Raw genomic sequence first — 18,562 nt, 5'->3', positions numbered from 1 at the left:
AAAACCAAGTTAACGCTGAAAGTACAAACGTCACTAATGTCACATAACTTTGCCGACATGTGGCCAACAATAATGTTTTAATGTTCTTCATTATTAAACATTCGCACATAAATAAGTGACGTCATATTCAGTACTTACTTTTTAAATGTTTGCTCTTCGGCCGCTCCGCTTCAGCCCTCACCCACCGCCGCGCTATGAAGTCTGGGATATGTTGTGCCATTAAGGATACACAGACCCATCCTTAAAATTCAGGGAAATGAAGGACGCATTTGAGGGCCGCATTTTGAGCAGCCTTTGAATTGGGACAGCCTTCGTCGCGTCGCTGTGACGTAATTGGCCTTAAAATGCGGCCTTTAAGGCTGCAGACCCTGAATCGGGATACAGCCTGTCTCTGTGTGTTAGCCCTGCGACAGACTGGCGACCTGTCCAGGGTGTACTCTGCCTCTTGCCCTATGACAACTGTGATAGGCTCCAGCCAGGATAAGCAGAAGCGAATGGATGGATGGATTTTTAAGGAATAAAATCTAAAATAAATAAACAAAACTGGTACAGCAAAATATTATGTAAAATATGATCATACTTAAACCCATATCTGAAAATTTATATTTAATTAATTTTGAAAAACATTTTGTCAAAGCAATTCAATAAACACTCCACGATTCAGGCTTTAAAGCATTAACTCATCATAAAATATTTGAACTATTCCTGAAAGCTCAAATATTTTGTGTTTCAAGAGTTATGATGAGTCTCTAGGAAGTGTTGAAATTCTTTCAGTTGAACAAATGGGTATGGTTATGGTAGTTACAGGTGTTTAAAAAAACTTTGCAAGCTATCATAACACTATGCATAGCTTCTCCAAACCCTTTCATGTCTGCCACATGTGCTCATGTGAAAAGCACAGTTGGGCTCAGTGGTGCTGGACAGTGAGCACAGGGTCCACTGTGGAGGACGTGAGGCCCTGAGACCACCCTGATGAAGTCTGTTTCTGGTTGTTTGGTTAGAGACATTCGTGCTGTATGGATCTGGACAAACTCATCCTGCTCCTCCTTACACAAAGGAGCAAATACAGGTCTATATATAGAAATATCTATATATAGACATAAGAGGTGTCTTATTACCAAGGAGTCGCAGAATAAACATCCCATAAAAAAAACTCTCTCAAGACTGTCACAACCTTATTCTTACAAAACATTCTGATGGCACTGGTTACAGAAGCATTTTTAAACTACTGAAGGTTCCACTGAGCACCGACGGAGCCACATTATGGAAGTGAAAAGAACATCAAGGAGCTCCCTCCAAGTTTTCAAGCTGAGGAGTAAAAAAGAATTATCATAAGAGTTGTCCAAGAGCAAGGGACCACTTGTGGAGAGCTACAGAGAGACTAAGAATGAAAGAAAACAATAAGTAATGCAATCAGCTGCCATGGCCTGTATGCATGCTCACCACACAAGTGCATTTAAAGTTTGCTGAACAATTTTTAGACAAGTCTGTGAAATACTGGGAGAGTATAGTCTGGTCAGATGAGACTAAAACTGAACTCTTTGAATGCCACACCATGTTTAAAGTTCAAAAGGAGGAGGTTGGAACATCCTATTGATTGGCTCTTTTGCAACATATTGCACTGAAACTGAGCTCCAGAGCTCCCAGCTGACACAGGAGGAGGCTGGGTCGGCTGTGTTGAGTAGAGGCTGGAGTAATAACCTCAGGGGGTCCAGAACAAACTATATTCTCTAAAATTGTCTATGTATTCAGCACGAGCAAAGTTTCAGTCCTGGTCCTAATGTCTCCCTGCTTCGAAGGAGCAGGAAGAAAATTCTTTTAAATCCTCTGAGTTGGAGATAACGGCTCCATTGGCATTTCACAGGAATCTTAAGCAGTGGTCCTTCCACCACTACTGTGAGCATTTATTGATATTTGTTTTCACAGAGAAAATGATTTACAACTATCAATAACATTTAAAGTTAGACAATAATCAGTAAAGTGTTGCTATGTAAACACATTGCAGTTTAAGCCACAATCAAACATAGTCACCTTTTCTGTTACCCAACTTTTGCTCTTATTTTTCATGTCACTAAGTCACATCTTTTTTTCCCATCTTTGCTGCTTGATTTAACAATAGAAAATGTTCCCAAACATTTCCTCCTCTTTGGGTTCAGTTGTTGCCCAAGGTGCAGTCAGAGATCAAACTGCCAACACTCCCATAAGAAGACAACCCCCTGATTTCAACATTGAGCCTTGAATGAACAAACAATCTCGCTAATCTCATCACACCCATTCACATGCCAATGGGTGCATCAGAGAGTAACACAGGGTTAGTATCTTCCACACGGATATTCGGGATCAAGACAGGAGCAGCACCAACCTTCCTAGTAGAACTCTTGAGCTACAGCCAAAAGCCAAAAAGACTTGTTCAGCTAGGCTATGAAGTCCAGCTCAGGGTATGGGCACTATAACACCAGAGCAGGTACTATTGTATCAGCTGATATCCTTCTAGGCATCTATTTGGTGTCTAATATAGAACAGATCATTTAAGTTGTTTTCGTTCCTGTGCATTTGTAAAACACCAACAGTCCGTTTGACTTAAGTACCACCTCTTTGTCACAGAATTGTGCTGCTGTTCTCCAGCTTTTGGTGTATGGACACAGGCAGTGAGAACACAGAGCCATGCCAGCAAACATAAAGTTACAATTAATGAACAATCTCGACTGTAGTGGTCATTAAACTTCCCTTTAATTTAAACTGATTCCAGAAACTCTTCCTGTTTTCTGCACAAAGCACCACATTTATGGCCTGCCATGATCTGCCGTTGTACTGGATTCTCACAGCTCTGTGTTCATCGTGAGAACATATTTATGTGAATATGTAAAAAAAACCCAACTCCCCTAGTTTAGTACTGAGCGCTCTGACAAGTCCCAGATGTTTGGATGCTGGAGCACAATGCCTCTGTGAGACTGGGTGTGTAAATCAGCATGTTGTAGAAAACAGAGTAGGAATCATTTCACTCCTATTTTATGGTCTGCTGAGTCTGAGTGCTACTCTGTGTAAGGTTTAAACGTCTTCTTTCAGGAGTTCTCTTAACTGAAAGTGCTTAGTTTTTGAGTTTCTGGATTTTATTCAAAATGCTTTTTCTGTCCTGCACAATTTTGTGGGCACTATTTGAAATCATTTACATCAGGGACATTCAGTTCAATTAAGTTTTATTTATATAGCACCAAATCACAACAGTCATCCAAGGCATTTTTGTATTGTAAGATAAAGACCCTACAATAATACACAATAGACATACTGAGCTGGTTAAAGGTGTCATGGGGCGACAGGAGGAATAGAGGAAAAGACAGGACATTCGCCTATTGCAGCGCTTGCACGGAGAGACAGATCCTTCATGCTGACAAACACAGCTACAGTGCATGTGGAAAGTATTCACAGCACTTCACTTGTTCAGCGTGCTGTCATTGTCATTCCCAGGACTGAGCGTAAACTTAGAGGAGATCGTGCTTTTGCTGTAGCAGCTCCCAAACTGTGGAACGATCTGCCTTTAGAGATCAGACAGGCCTCTCCTCTGCCTGTTTTTAAATCACTTCTGAAAACTCGTCTCTTCACCCTGGTCTCTGACACCTTGTGAGATGCTGTTTTTTAGTTTATTTTTTATGTATTTTTTATTAGTTGATTCTATGCTGTTTTCTTTTAAAAATAGGGTTGTTTAAATTTCATGTATTATGTGTTTTATTTTTTCTTCTTTGTTGTATTCTATTATTCTTAACTGATTTACTGTACAGCACTTTGATCCTGTGCTGGTTATTTTAAAGTGCTTATAAATAAAGTTGGATTGGATTGGATGCTTTGGAAAGCCACACATTTGTCTATATAAGTTCTAATAGCTGACAATACAGCTATAAGGCAGGATTAGATCATGGCACAGATCTGGGAAAGGGTAAAGAATGATTTTGGTATCACTGAAAGTCCTGATGAGTGGCCTCCATCATCTGTAAATGGAAGAAGGTTGGAACCACCAGGACTCTTCTTAGAGGGTTAAGGACCTTCTTACCCTGAGTGATCAGGGTAAGAAGGTCCTTAATCAGGGAGGTGATCAAGAACGCCATGGTCACTCTAACAAAGTCCCAGTGACTTTTCTGTTGAAAGAGGAAAATCTTCCAGAATGACAGCCATTTATGTAGCACTCCACCAACAAGGTGTGTGTGGTAGCCAAACAAATGAATGAAAGTCTGAAATGTGAGTTGGCAATAAAGGACTTACCAAAAACATTAGATGAATTAATGAATATGTGCATCAGGTTAGACGACTACATGCACGAGTATAGAGGAAAGTCTGGATGTTTTTGGGCAAAGTCTCCTCCCTGGGAGTGGAGAAGCATGAGAGCGCGCAGGCAAATGAGGAGGAGCCAGTGCAGCCTGGACGGGCCCGTCTCAGCCCGTCAGGTCAGGGAAGAAGATGTTGGGCTGGTGAGAGTTTTGCCTGTGGCCAGAAAGGTCATTTTGTTGACACGTGGCCCTCACAGGGAAAAAGGTGTAGCCCATTAACACCGTTAGGGATTCTGATGGGTGCAACTTAAAATGTTTCTCCCCACCTGATCTGCTCAGTTAAATTGTCCCATCAGTTAATCACATTTACCTCCCAAGCTCTCATTGACTTGGAATGCTACTATGCAAGTAACCCAAGCGGAAAGGGTTGCATGAATATATATATGATTTTGTTTTGTTTTGTTTTTTATTATTATTTGACATAAATATCTTTCACTTCATCATTATGGGATATTATATGTAGAACGACACCATATGCCTCCATCACCTGACATAGCCTACCGCCTAGCTTACCCCCAACCCTTGCTAGCAGGAGAGACAATCTGCCACAATCATCTGTGCCCTGGCCTATGGAGCATCAGCACCTGGTTTGCAAGGTGCTGGAAAGTGGCTGAGGCTCCGAACAAGCCAAATGGAAGTGTGACAAATCGGTACAAACCATATGAACTAAAACCATATGAACTAGGGAAGGCCGTTTTTTTCTTAGACTCCAGCCAAGGAAATCTGCCAGTAGCCCTTTGTTAAATCCAAGATGTGAAAAAGCGAGCTGTGCCCAACCTGTCCAGGAGCCCAACGGTGTTGGGGCAAGGGCTAAGCATCAAACTGTGACACCTCATTCACCTTGCTGTAGTTGACACAGAACCGTATAGACCCATCCCTCTTTACCACCAGAACTATGGGGCTACACCACGTGCTGTGCGACTCTTCTATTACGCGCATTTTCAGCATTTCAGCCAATTTTCTTTTTTAATCAAAGTCTTTTTATTGAAAGAAGTTTTTGTACAATCACAGACAAGAAATTATTAAGAAATTATACAAGCAGTAGAGCATACTTCTTATAAACTGAAACCGCACCCTCCCACTTGCCAGGGAAGAAAACAAACAAACAAACAAACAAACAAACAAACAAACAAACAAACAAACAAACAAGAGAGAGAAGGGGTGACAAAAAAACAAAAAACTTACCAAGGTCGTTTTACCAACAATCAGTTCCACGGACCAAACTGGCTTTATCAAGGGCAGATACTCTTTATTCAATATTAGACGCGTCTTAAGTATAATCCATGACCCCCCTTCAACTGATACACCTGAAGCCCTACTGTCACTTGATGCTGAGAAGGCCTTCGACCAGGTGGAGTGGGACTACCTTTTTTATACTTTGAGCAAATTTGGCTTTCGCTTTAACCCATATCATGGGTTAAAACTCTCTACAATGCACCAATGGCAGCTGTGCGTACTAATAATACGATCTCTTCTTATTTTAAACTCCATAGGGGCACTAGGCAGGGCTGCCCCTATCTCCACTATTGTTTGTCTTTGCTATAGAGCCCTTAGCATCAGCCATACGACAGGATACCAGTATCACAGGACTCATCAGAGGAGGCCAAGAATACAAAGTTTCACTTTACGCAGACGATCTATTGCTTTTCATAACTGACCCAATCCCAAACGCCTTAAAACTACTAAGCACACTGCAAAGATTTGGTTCAATGTGGCTACAAAATAAATCCTCAGAAAAGTGAATTCATCCCAATCAATGGAGCTGCAAAAAATATCCCATCTAATCTAATACCATTCAAAATAAACAATAAAAAGTTTAAATACCTCAGAATCTGGATCTCCAACTGTTACAAAGATCTTTATAAACTACCTGCCAATGTTGGAGAGTCTGAAAAAGGGACATCCACTGCTGGAACTTGTTATCCCTCTCTCTCTGCGGGAGGATCAATATAATTAAAATTAACCTGCTGCCAAGCTGCCTTTATCTATTCCAAAACCTCCCTATATATCTGACCAAACATTTCTTTAGCTCTCTAGACAAGCTAATATCATCATTCATTTGGAACAAGAAGAACCCACGTATAAGAAAGAGAATCCTGCAAAGGACACGCCCACAAGGTGGACTGGCTCTGTCTAACCTTCTGTTCTATTATTGGTCAGCCAACATCAGGGTGCTGCTCCACTGGATGCATGACACTGATCATCTAGTGGTTCCAAGCTGGCTTCTCCTGGAGAGCTCGTCCTGTGGACGGGTGTCTCTGCGAGCATTGTTATGTGCCGAGATCCCTTCAGCCAGGCCAGTCTCTCACTATGCTTCTAAACTCATTTCGGCCAATTTTGTCTGAACAAAATCCTGTTACAACGTGGCAACATCCGCTCTCTGGACCTGTGTGAGATGGTCAAAACAATGGAGGGAGGCAGGAATGGTGGAATTTGACACCTCCAGCCCCAACTCATCTATTTCCTTCACCAGGCTCACCAGAGATGTGGTTTCAGCCTCTTTCCATGCTTTAAGGAGGTTGAGATGATATACTTGTGCGACTCCTACCCTGTCTGACCTGATCACTTCATAGTCAATGTCCCCCACTTGCCACTTGTTGAGTAAATTGGAACTAGAAGAAGGGAGAAACACAAGCACTCTATCTCCCAATGAAAATTGCCTGAGTGTAGCCCCTCTACTGTACAGGCGCTGCTGATGTTATTGGGCCTCGAGCAAATTCTCTTGCAATAACCTCCCCAAAATGTGCAGCTTTGCTCTAAAGTCCAGGACGTACTGAATCTTTATTTTAACCGGACTGGGACCTTCCCCCCCGTGGAGGCCTGGTGCATGTTCTGCACTTCAAACAACAGAGGGTATAACCCGCGATCCCAATTGTGTTTATCCTCCCACCGAGTAACTCATACAGCTCTTTTAGTGTGCGAGACATGATGTGCCCTGGTCAGTCAGTATCTATTTTCGGATGCTGACTCAGGAGATGACCCGAAACAGTGCCTGCTTTATCGCAGATATCACGTTGCATTATCCACAAGAGCTAATGTCTTGATGCATTCTCAATCATCCAGGAAAGTGTGACTGTACATTTAATTGGAGCTGTCCACTCTGCTCAGCTCTGGCCTGCCCAGAACTTTCTCTGCCTTGGACCAATCCGCCTCCTCCAGGCTCCAGCACCTACTAAAATAAATAAGTCTCTTGTGAACAAAATGGATGAGCTAAAACTACAGGTGGAAGACAGTCAAGTGCAGACCCTTTGTCCTGCACTGTGAGATAGCTATTCTAGCTATTCAAGGGCATGTTCATAGCTCCCCACATAGCAAGCAGGTCTGGCCCGGATCTGGCATCAAGCTGGCACTTCTGACTGACTGGTGTCATGTATGTCAGCCAGATGCCACTGTTTATGTTGGTATTTTCCTATTTTAGTTAGAAGACCTAAATGCCATGTTGTAATACTATACTGCTATGGTAGCCAATGTTTCAAATGCAGGTTTGACAGGTTTGTGAGTGTAGAAAGAAAGTGGGTGAATGTGGCATGTTCTATAGAGCACTGTGAGTAATCTGGGAGAGTAGAAAAGCGCTATGAGAATCAGTCCATTCACTGTCTGAACAGAGTTTCGTCATGTTACTTTTGCACTATTATGTTCCGACACATGTTGTTATTACATGCTTTGATTAAGGTACACATTAGGCTGACATCTGGGGCCAGAGCTGAAACTGTTCTGGGCCAGCACAGGGTCAGCAGTGTATCTGCAACTGGCCTTGTGCTGGCCCATGTACCGGCCACCTCTGGCAAACCAGATCTGGGCCACCAAAGGGCCGTCATTCTTTGCGGTATGTGGGCCATGTGTAAGCACACTGTGTGGGCCAGATCTGGGCCATACCAATTTTGCTATGTGGGTCTAGATGCTAAAGTTAACACGGCCCTTAGCCTTCTACATAGTGCCTTAAGTTCCCAGCTGAATAAATATTCAGAAGCAACACTCATAATAGCGGGGGACTTCAATGATGTGGACTGTAATAGTGTTTCCCAAATTCCACCAGCATGTGATCTGTGCTACCTACAGGAAAAATCTAATGGATAAACTTTACTCCAACATGAATGGGACAGCATATAATTTTGTTGTGCTTTCAGCATGATGATAACTCTTCTGATTCCAGTTCAATTTTATTTTCTTTTTAAAAGCAATCTGTTATCTTCATAGGAACGTGTCTCAGTGTTGTTAGACAACAATGGCACACAGCGCCATACAAACTACTGGGTACCATTTTCAGTTGCTGCAAAGAAATTTCAGAAAAATAGACCATCCTGCGTCTACTGTTTTCAATTTGAGTATCAGGGTGTCTGAATTTAATAACAACAACAACAACAACAACAACAACAACAACAATAATAATAATAATAATAACTTTATTTATAAAGCGCCTTCAAACAAAGTGCTGTACAACTAAAGAGATAAATAAAATAAAAGCGATTCATAGCAATACAGGTAAAAGACACAATACAAGTTAAAAACAATAAAAATTTAAAAACTAAAAGCCACAGAATTAAGACATGTAGGATAGGGTGAACAAATGTGTCTTCAGCTTAGTTTTAAAAACCTCCACAGAGCAGCCTGCCGAATGTCTTGAGGGAGGTTGTTCCACAGAAACGGAGCACGAAAAGAAAAAGCTCTCCAATTGTCTTTTTTTACCCCTTGGTAAACTGATCATTTTTATTTCCATCAAACAGTGTGGCATCCTTTTGTTCCTAACACATATATATCAGTACATATATCCAGCATGATTTTTTTTCCCATTCAAATCTGATGTGTTTGTATACTTTTATCCACTCTTTGTGTCAGTTTAGGGATAATACTTGGTGCTGTTTAGGAAAGGGTCGTGATCGTGAATAGAATGATCACGATGAATAAAGATAATCTCAATATAGGTCAAATGTGATATTTGTGGGTCCTGAACATGTGCCCTGTGGTGTTGCAGTAGCTCAGGAGAAAGAGTCATCTTCTATGTCATGTCATCTACTAATCAGAAGGTTGGTGGTTCCATGATCCCATACCTAATATCCCTGGGCAAGACACTAACCCCAGTTAGTCAGACATAAATGCAGATTAAGGGTTAAAACTGTTGCGCTCATGTTGTTTCCTGGAACAAGTTGCCCCTCCCTGAACCTAGTTTAAAAGGAAGTTGTTTCCGCCCAGTTTTCAAGATATAATTGAATTCTATTCAATTATTTGTGCATTGGTGCCAAAGTCAAAGACAGAATAAATCATTTTAAGTTTTAACATTTTCATTGGATGAATTTTGGGTTTCTCACCCACACTTTTAACTGTGTGAAAGACAAAGTGCTTAGTTAACTGGTTACCTGATTGTTATCTGCTTGATGGGAAGGTCCTCAGAGTCAAGAGCCTTTACTCTTACATAGTTATAGTTTTGTTTTGCTCTGCTCTCCCTCGGGATCTTCACATCCTGTCGCTGCCTTACTTAAGTAAGTCCCCCTTTTAACATATTTCCTCCTATTTTCTCCCTCCTGCCTTTTTTTCCTGTCCTAGAGCCAAGAGAGCCAAAAAAGTGAGCACTTAAACATAAACATTTCCTTGTGCATCTGGAGCAGAAAAACATATGTTCAGCTTCACCAGGGTACATGCTCATACGGTCACTGACCTGCACATGAACCTTTAGAGCAGTTCCCATAAATTCTGCAGTGTAGACTGACTTACTCTGACTTTCACATGTGCTTTCCATTTCCTCCCTATTGGAATAGGATATGGTCATATCTTTGTGCGTGTGTATGAGTGTGCGATAGAGTTGATAAGAATGGTTACAGATAAAACAAAACAAAACAAAACAAAGAGTATTTTAGTTTAGTTAAAAAAAAACAACAAAAACATTCCTCTGAATGCTTTTGTTGAAAAACATCAGATTGAATCCAACTTTAGTCAAATGTTTAGTAGTCCCACCTTGGAGCCATAGCATGGCAGTGCAGTTTACAGTGTTTACATCACAGCTTGTGTTGCAGTCCATCATCAGGAAGAAAACCAGAGAATCATATTTGGGAGCATTTTGACTTATTACTGCAAAATTCCCGTTTTTCTTTGTTTTGATTTGATGTCATAGTTTACCACAACTCTTTAAAGAAACTGAGTTATGAAAAGTTTAGGTTTAATTTTCATGTTCATATTTAGGTTAAACTTTTTACTAAAAATTCAAATCCACTTTGATTTATTTATGCGAACAGTTTTTTGTTGTTTTTCTTAATAATTTATTTTATTTCATTTTCAGTATATAATGTTATCAGAAAACTTTAAATATGAATATGAATAAAAGGAGGAAATAAAAATCATCATTGGGACATTCAGTTTGATTTATTTTTATTAAATACTAGCTCACCTTGTCGAAACCAAGTCCTATTCATTTTCTTCCAGAGATTTCCATCCACAAACTACTTGAATATTAACACCAAACATTTCTCTTTGAATGTCACAATCAGTGAGTATTTTCTGCTGTGGAAATTGTGTTTTTTAAAGATACCGTATAAGTTTACAGTTAGGCTGTTGTCATAACCCTATTTGTTCCTATTTGGGTTTATCATGTGTGATCTTTCAGAGTGTTATATAAACTTTACCTCTTGACTGTGTTGTTTATACTGACTACCCTGAATCCTGCCTGCAATGATTTTTGAATATCTGGATTTTACTCTACCTCCAAGGTTTCTGCACTTGGGTTTTTGGGTCTACTGATTATAATTATTTTTTAGTATTCAGTGATAAATGTAACTATATCAAAGACATGCAAGCGGTAAAAATAAAATAAACAATGAAAGCAAATCCTTTAATTCAGATTCATAAAATCATAACTGAAAGTAGGTGAAACAAATCAGAAACTGTGCAGGCAAATAAATGTAACATTTTATAACCATACATATTCACAGTTCCATTTCGGTGGCTCTTGCTTGCAAACATTATCAGTAGAAAAGTCATGTATGTAAATACTAGTCGTCTAGCTTGAGAAATTATTTGACCAGCTAATGTAACTCGTAATACTGACATATGATGTCAAATGGTAGCATATTTAACCATTAGTAAATCATGTTACCATGTAACAAAGCAAAACTGTATAACTTATTGCAATAATAGCTAGTTAGCCAGCAAGCTGTAATTTGTAGACCAGCTTAGAATAAGACATCTGGCATTGGGAGATTCATCATGTTAGAGTCAACTTTGTTATTATACTCGTAATTAGATATAGAGTATAGACACTGGTCTTACTATATAGGACACGTGATCTACTGTACATGCAAAGGCTTATTACAGCCTAACAGGATAGTCTCTTATGTTTCATCACCGTTTTGCATGATGCAAGCTGTAACCAAATGCAAACTGCAATGTATGAAGGTTGTGCAAAACTCTTTTCAATACATTTGAAAAACATGACATAAACTGGGTGGTCAGGTCTAACTCCTGGTAAATGTGTAAAAAAAAAGTGACTAAATGTGTCTTTAGAGAAAAATTCTGAATATTATATAAAATGCTGCCTGGTGCACCTTTACCTTTAGAAACAGCTTTCTTATACACTTTAATGGCCTTCATGATTATTACTTAAGGCCAAGCACGTATGAGTTTGTCAGGCCTCAGAAGCTCCACAACATACTGCAAAAAAAATTAAATAAAATTAAAAAAATTTAAATAAATAAAATACAAATCAGTTCCAGTCATTAAAATTCATGACTCCATCAAAGCCATGGTAGCTGAATGGCTCCAGGTTGGGGCTGCAGGTGTCACGAGTGAGGCAAGCCATCCTGTTGTGCTCACAGCTGTCCTCGCTGCCTGGCTCAAAGTACACCGAATCCGCAGAGTGGATGGATGGATCCTCATCAAAGTAGTTGTGGGGCCTCAGCAGGACCCCACCCCCATTGCCCACCGTTACGGTGTTGGGGATATCCTCGGCATGAGGGATGTGGAGGAATCCGGTGGTCACCCAGGCAACAAGGTCCTGCAGACAAATCACGATTAAGTAAATTAATTGAGTGCCGTTATATTGTGTTTGTGTTTAGTTTATCAGACATACCTCGTCTTCTATGCTTTCATTGTCTTCAATGTACTTGCTGAAGTCAACAGCTGGAGTCCAGATGTTGTTCTGACTGTACAGACTGCTGCTGGTCTGCTCTACATCCTTATGCTTGGTAACAGCAACCTTATACCTGCAGGCAAACATGCGTGGACTCCATCTTAGAAAACCCCAATATTAGCTGCATGTTCAAAGTGACATTATGTCACGTTTAGTGGCAAATCTGGACCCAAAATATGACTTGCAGGCAAAGTAACAAAAAACTATCTGGTGAAAATTCCAAACAGCAAAATAAGAAACTCCAGTGATCCACATGTGGCGATTAATACTCGGGAAAACAAACAGTATGAAAAACTGATGGCTCAAAATACACATGAGGTGATTAGGGAGAGTCCCCAGAGGAGCCAGCAAGCGCCCAGCACAGCCCCAGCCAATAAAACAGATGGTATTAAACATGATTTGGCTGATGTTTCTTTGGGTAAGAGGGTCTAACAGAAGAGAGATGATACAGACACATGGCATCCTTACAAAACATGATGTCATGCAGTAGATATACTTACCCCAGGGTAGCAATAATATGCAATAGATGCGAGAATGTAGTGCTAACATTGAGCAAACACAAAAACCGCAGACTTGGATTCAAACGTGCAAAACAGAAAAACTCAAGTTCAAAAGCACTGGGTCAAATTTCAGAGTCATGACATATTAACTTGGGTATATATTAAAAAATAAAATCAATACTACACAGCTGTCCAAGCCCACCTGTTCCATTACTCAAATGACCTGTTTCACTAGCTTTATTTCTTTAAGATAAAGTAGACATTTACAATGAGTAAAATGTAATGTGCGTGTTTTGATTTGTTGTTTTTTAATTTTGCTATCATTCAGTCCTACCTGGCCCAGGACATCGCCTTCTCCTCTGCCTCGCTCTCTGGAAGGTGGTCCCCAGCAAAGCTATACACCTGCAGCCTGTATGAGCGCTGATGGCCCCACCTGTTGGTCTTGTTGCTGGCAATGTGCAGGTAGCGTGGTGTCTTGGTGTCATAACGCAAGGCAGCTTCCTGCAAAGGTGTCACGGTCATTAGTCTATTTTTAAGTGAAAACAAGTGACTCCTGGTAATCTGCTGCATGATTAGTGGTTAAGTCTGGCTTCTTCTGACTGATCCAGTACAAAGATCTTAAAGCTTATGGTCACTTTTATTTATTGACCTGATTACATGGTTTTCTAGAAAACCATAAAAAAGAGACTAAAGGAAACACTCTGCTCTAGCCTGGTTACTGACACTCTTGCTGATGCCTACTGATACACCGGTTCCTTTAGAGAAGTAGCCTGAAAAATGACACAACCTTACAGTATTAAACAAAGTCAGTGGAAATGAATGAATCCAATTCCAAAGTCTAAGACTTAAAGGCTACAGGCTTAAGCTGGTTAAGACTAAAGCTTCTTCACAAAGAAAGATGCCACCTAGCTCATGCACTTGGCAGAACTTAAAGGGTTGAAAAATATAGAGAAAACATGCTCATTGCCATAGTACATTCACATGAGAGTGCAGTCACAGCCCATTTCTATCCCTATATGTGCAATCTAATGCAGAGCTTACCTTATCTATTTAAGTTAAACATTCACTACATTCTGACAAGTTTGCTCTGTATGCGTCTCACATGGGTGGCACAAAAGGAAGACGGTTCTGGATTCTGGATTTGAATCTTCCTGAAACATTGTTGACTCTATGGTGGAGGCAGACGTGGGATATAGAGTGCTTAACAAGACTAAAGGCCCATTTTCAAATTTGTAATAAACATTAAAAAAAATAAAACGGGATAAGCATATATATTGTTTAAGGAACATGTTCAGAGGTTCAAGTCTGCTCATAATTATCATTATTATTATTAGTGTGTGCTGTCTTTGTAACTGTCTGTCCAACCCTAAATGTTCCCACCTGAGTCTCAATCACACCTGTGTATCATTTTGTGTTCTTTTACCTTTCTGGATCAACCCTGCCCGTTTTACACTAAGAACTACTAAGTACCTTTTTTTCACCTGTTTATTTGTGCATAAGACTGGAATCAGGTTGTTCCAGTGGTCCCATCATTCATCCAGTGATTCTCCAGTGGAGACTCACTGGGGTTGGCTCAACTTCAACTTCACCGAGCAGAACAAGAGCTTGTGTTGTTAATAGCAGTATAACACAGAGTCTGTGCAGGTGATGGGAAACTGTAGCAGGATGATCTGCTGCCACAAATGATATTTAAGTGTGGTTACATGTCCACCATGACATTTTCTTTCATTACTGGTGTTGTCTTTCCCTCTCTTTTCTCTTTAAATGAGAAAACAAAACATTAAATCTTCTAGTTTCAAGAGTGTGGAAATATATTTCATTTGTACTATAAAACTGTAACATGGGTTTCTCTCAGTGTGCGGTCTACAAGCATGCTTTCATACTCAATATCCACTATTTCTGGCAATGCATCTTTGAGAACTGTTGATAAGGAAGCTAGGCATCAGCATTTTATGCACTCTGAAAAAATGCCTTTGAATTCTAAGTGCTGTAGTCTAAAACCATATTTAGCCAATCAAATACACTCCACCAACTGCCAATAAGGATGACTGTTTAATGTAAGAAGAATGGCGTTGGAAACCCAGAGGAAACCATGGAAAGGAAATGAGATTCTAACCCAGCACCTTGTTGCCAGCTGCATCACACTGCTGCTACATTTCCTGACCCGTGTGCGCTGCTGTTTCTATTCTCTGCAGGTTATGAAAAATGCAACTGAATAAAAATGAAGAAGACCTTTTCTGTTTTGAGCTGCTTCTCCACCAGCTCAGGGATCATGGCGTAGTGATCAGGCATCCATGGCAGTGACACATTCATATACTCCATATCTTTGGTCTGGAATACATTCTTCACACCTGCAGAGGAAATGTTGCAAAATGTTTTTTCTTTTCTGCATTTCTATGCTTCAGTGAATGTGTGGAAGGTGGTCTTTATGTTATTTACAAACTGAGGACACTCAGCGAGATGAGTGGCTGAGGAATACATAGATGAGATTAAAAAGAATTACACAGGACTGGAACTGATTTCTTTAGGTAAGGATGCCTAGAAACTTACATTGTGCATAAAAGCATCGTGGCTCCATAAGCAGCTGTAATGCTGAACATAAGCAGTAAAAAACAAATTGCCTTTGGTTGCAGTAAGAAACACCAGAGGAGATCTGTTTTCACTGTGGACTCTGTGGGCAATGTGTAAGTGCTGTGGAATGTATAGTAGGATTTGTGTCTGTGTGTGTGTTCCTGCTTGGCACACTTGTGCAAACAGCTTATTGCCTGTATGGATTTATGTTTACTTTTATCAAGTGTGACATATTTATTATGAGGCTGTAAACTAAAGTCTATAATACTATACACTACACTATATATGATTTGATTTGGTTTATTTGTTTTTCTATAATACAGAAAATTCTAATACGAAGTTGCTGTTTTGTTTTTTTAATTTTGGGGAATCGTCCTCCACATCTGGAATGTGACATCAGCTAAACCGGTAGCTTACCCCCACTCTTTTTTTGCTTGTTGATAGAATCAATTATTTGAGCATATAGCTTTTATTAAAAAGGACTTGTACTATTATTTCCCATATTTAAAGGGCTAACATTTACTCTGACCAGCAGAGAAAGTAAAGAGGACCGTGTGGAGTGGAAAAGGGGGACTTATATAAAGGGGGAATATATCCAAATAATCTGGCCTTTGACAACAGACTTGTTTGCTTAATTTTGCAAGGCTTTATATTTACATCGGTTTTGTCAAAAAATAAATAAATAAATCACATTTAAATGTGTACATCACTCACCAAGTACATCCAGGTCCACTTTAAAATTAACGAAGTGCGTGTGAATGTTGCCCAGGACATTTTCAGCCACCTGGTGTCCGTGTTTTTTACTCCCGGGAAGCAGGTAGGAAGAGGAGATGTAGCCGGTTGCGTGAACTTTGACCTCCACTGATCCGCTCTGGTAAAAGATGAAATCCCACATGTAGTCATAGTTCCCGATAGCCGTGATGGTCCTGAACACTAAAGCGCTGTTTGCCATTCCTCCAAAGTTTTTGTGGAAAAAGTCGGCGAAGTGCCTGCGCAGGGGCTGACCCATGTTGTGCTCAAAGATGCAGATAGAATTTCTAAACCTGACCGGGAGTGGGACATCAATGTAGCGGTATGTGTCCACGTAGGTCGCCTCATAAGGACAATCTACTCCACGGACGAGCTCGTGGGCAAAGCGCCCAATGCCGATACTTGAATCTAGGAACTTGGTAATAATCATCCCTGGAGTCACTGAACCGTACACCGACATAGCCTCCTGTACGCTCAGTTCATACGCGATCCTTTCACCCTTAAAACGCACATCAAACACCTTCATGCCGGTCAGAGAGCTCAGTCCGAAAGCGAAGCTCCAGTCCAGGTACAGGACATGGTTGTTGCTGACGCTGTATCGCGCCCCCTCTGAGTAAAACTGCTGCGGGCCGATCTGCAGAGGCTTGCGCCTGGGCTTGAGAGAGCCATAGTCAGGCAACTCTTTATAAACGATTTTCTTAACTGACCCATTATCATATGCGCGTTGAAGTTCTTCTACAGAGTCAAAATATTTGCCGTTATAAAACAATTTCTCTATTCTCCACTGTGACATGTTTAGGCTTTCGTGGTTAAGCAGAATTTCAAAGCCCACCGGATGGATGTACATGTTACTCATATCCCTGAAGAAAGACACCCAGGTTTTTCTGTCCCCGGACCGAACTCCGCGAGGCATCTGCTCGAACCCGTTCAGCGTCTTTTTCTTGTCTACCCCAAAGCTTTCTCGAAGGAGTTTCTCTAACTTGGAGAAGATCTCGGTTTCAAAAAAACGAAAAACCAAGACGTACTCCCCAATGGTGACCGGACGCGCATTAATGGGGACATCCACCTGATACCTCTCTTTAGTCACATCTCTGTGGTATGTTGGGTTGTCGAGAGGTCCCACTACATATTCCTTGATATAGCTTTTTGCGCCGTGGAAAACCACTGCCGTCGCCTCTCTCACCGGTTTGGAGCCTTTCTCGTCCAGGTAAGCCAGCACCTCTGCTTTCTTTGGGAGCGACAGTTCTATTAAGAAGAGAAAGTTTTCAGATGGCTTTGTGATCTGGCTGGTGGATATAGCCAGGTCTTTTTGTTTGAGTAAATACTGCTGGACCTTCATATACTCCTCCCGGGTGAGGTCAGCGAACACAAGGGTGCGGTCGTCATGTCTCCCTCGCAGCGGGTGGATGCGTTCACGGGAACATTTGGGTGCCCTGCTGGAGTGGATGCCGATGAGGACGATGTTCAGAATAATGGAGAGAAGCCCTAAAAGGACCAGCGCCCATTTTGCCAAAGGGTTCATCTTTCCCTCTACCATTATGCGCGCTTGGAGGGAGAGCAGAGGAATGCGCTCTGGGTAGGAAGGACTGCTCACACAATCTAGAAGAGGAGAAACGACCCTCTTCAGTTTCCCCAGCCCCCTATGCACGGATCTGATTACCTCCAGCCCCTCTTTCCTTATTTCTTTGAGCTGTAATGAAACGGTTTCATCGACCTACTGTTCAAATCCTCCTACAAACAAGACTATTTTATGCACGATGTCTGAGTATTTAAAGATTTCACCATTTTACATAAAAAAGGTTTTGCAGGTTTTGTTCTCAGTTTAAAGATGAACATTGTACATAAGCTGCTAAATATGTAATTGCACACATTGAATGTGTAAGATATGAGCAATTATGTTTATATATATATATATATATATATATATATATGTATATATATATATACATATACATACACATACATATATATACATACATACATATATATGTATATATATGTATATATATATATATATACATACACTATGACGCTCTGCAGGAGTTAGTATTGTTAGAAGATTTTAAGAAATGCATCCCTGAGTGTATAGTGCTATATTTAAATGAACAGAAAGTGTCTTCTCTGGCGTCTGCCACTGTGCTTGCAGATCAGTATGTGCTCACCCATAAAGCCTCGTTTACTGGCAGTGACAAGCCACAGGTTAGCGCTGTGCAACAGCACAACACAGCTAAAGTGTCTGGTTCCAGAGAAAATCATGAATGTTTTTGCTGTCATAAACCTGGACATGTAATTGCTGACTGTTTAGC

At 40.7% G+C, this 18,562-nt stretch overlaps 1 protein-coding gene across 1 annotated transcript; it reads right to left on the bottom strand.

Moving 5' to 3' along the window:
* Window positions 1-11,125: 11,125 nt before the first annotated feature.
* On the bottom strand, window positions 11,126-17,837 carry aoc2 (amine oxidase copper containing 2). Its single transcript, XM_084927131.1, has 5 exons — window positions 16,221-17,837; window positions 15,168-15,286; window positions 13,270-13,436; window positions 12,376-12,508; window positions 11,126-12,300 (listed from the first exon to the last, which is right to left on the bottom strand). The coding sequence occupies exons 1-5, from the start codon at window positions 17,791-17,793 to the stop codon at window positions 12,010-12,012; spliced, it is 2,283 nt and encodes a 760-aa protein (XP_084783257.1). The 5' UTR covers window positions 17,794-17,837; the 3' UTR covers window positions 11,126-12,009.
* Window positions 17,838-18,562: the final 725 nt, after the last annotated feature.

Source organism: Perissodus microlepis, chromosome 4 (assembly GCF_051167445.1).
Source record: "Perissodus microlepis isolate ML-2025 ecotype Zambia chromosome 4, ASM5116744v1, whole genome shotgun sequence".
Lineage (NCBI taxonomy): Eukaryota > Metazoa > Chordata > Actinopteri > Cichliformes > Cichlidae > Perissodus > Perissodus microlepis.
Note: the sequence above shows the minus strand (reverse complement) of the source record. Positions and strands in the feature narration are given on the sequence as shown.

Bases quoted from the DNA above. Each gene is read 5' to 3' on its own strand.
- aoc2 (XM_084927131.1), bottom strand. From the start codon at position 17,793: ATGGTAGAGGGAAAGATGAACCCTTTGGCAAAATGGGCGCTGGTCCTT. The intron at 15,287-16,220 runs GTGAGTGATGTA...TTTCCTCTGCAG, and splicing joins AGTGGACCTGGATGTACTTG to GTGTGAAGAATGTATTCCAG. The intron at 12,301-12,375 runs GTATGTCTGATA...ATTTGTCTGCAG, and splicing joins ATGAAAGCATAGAAGACGAG to GACCTTGTTGCCTGGGTGAC.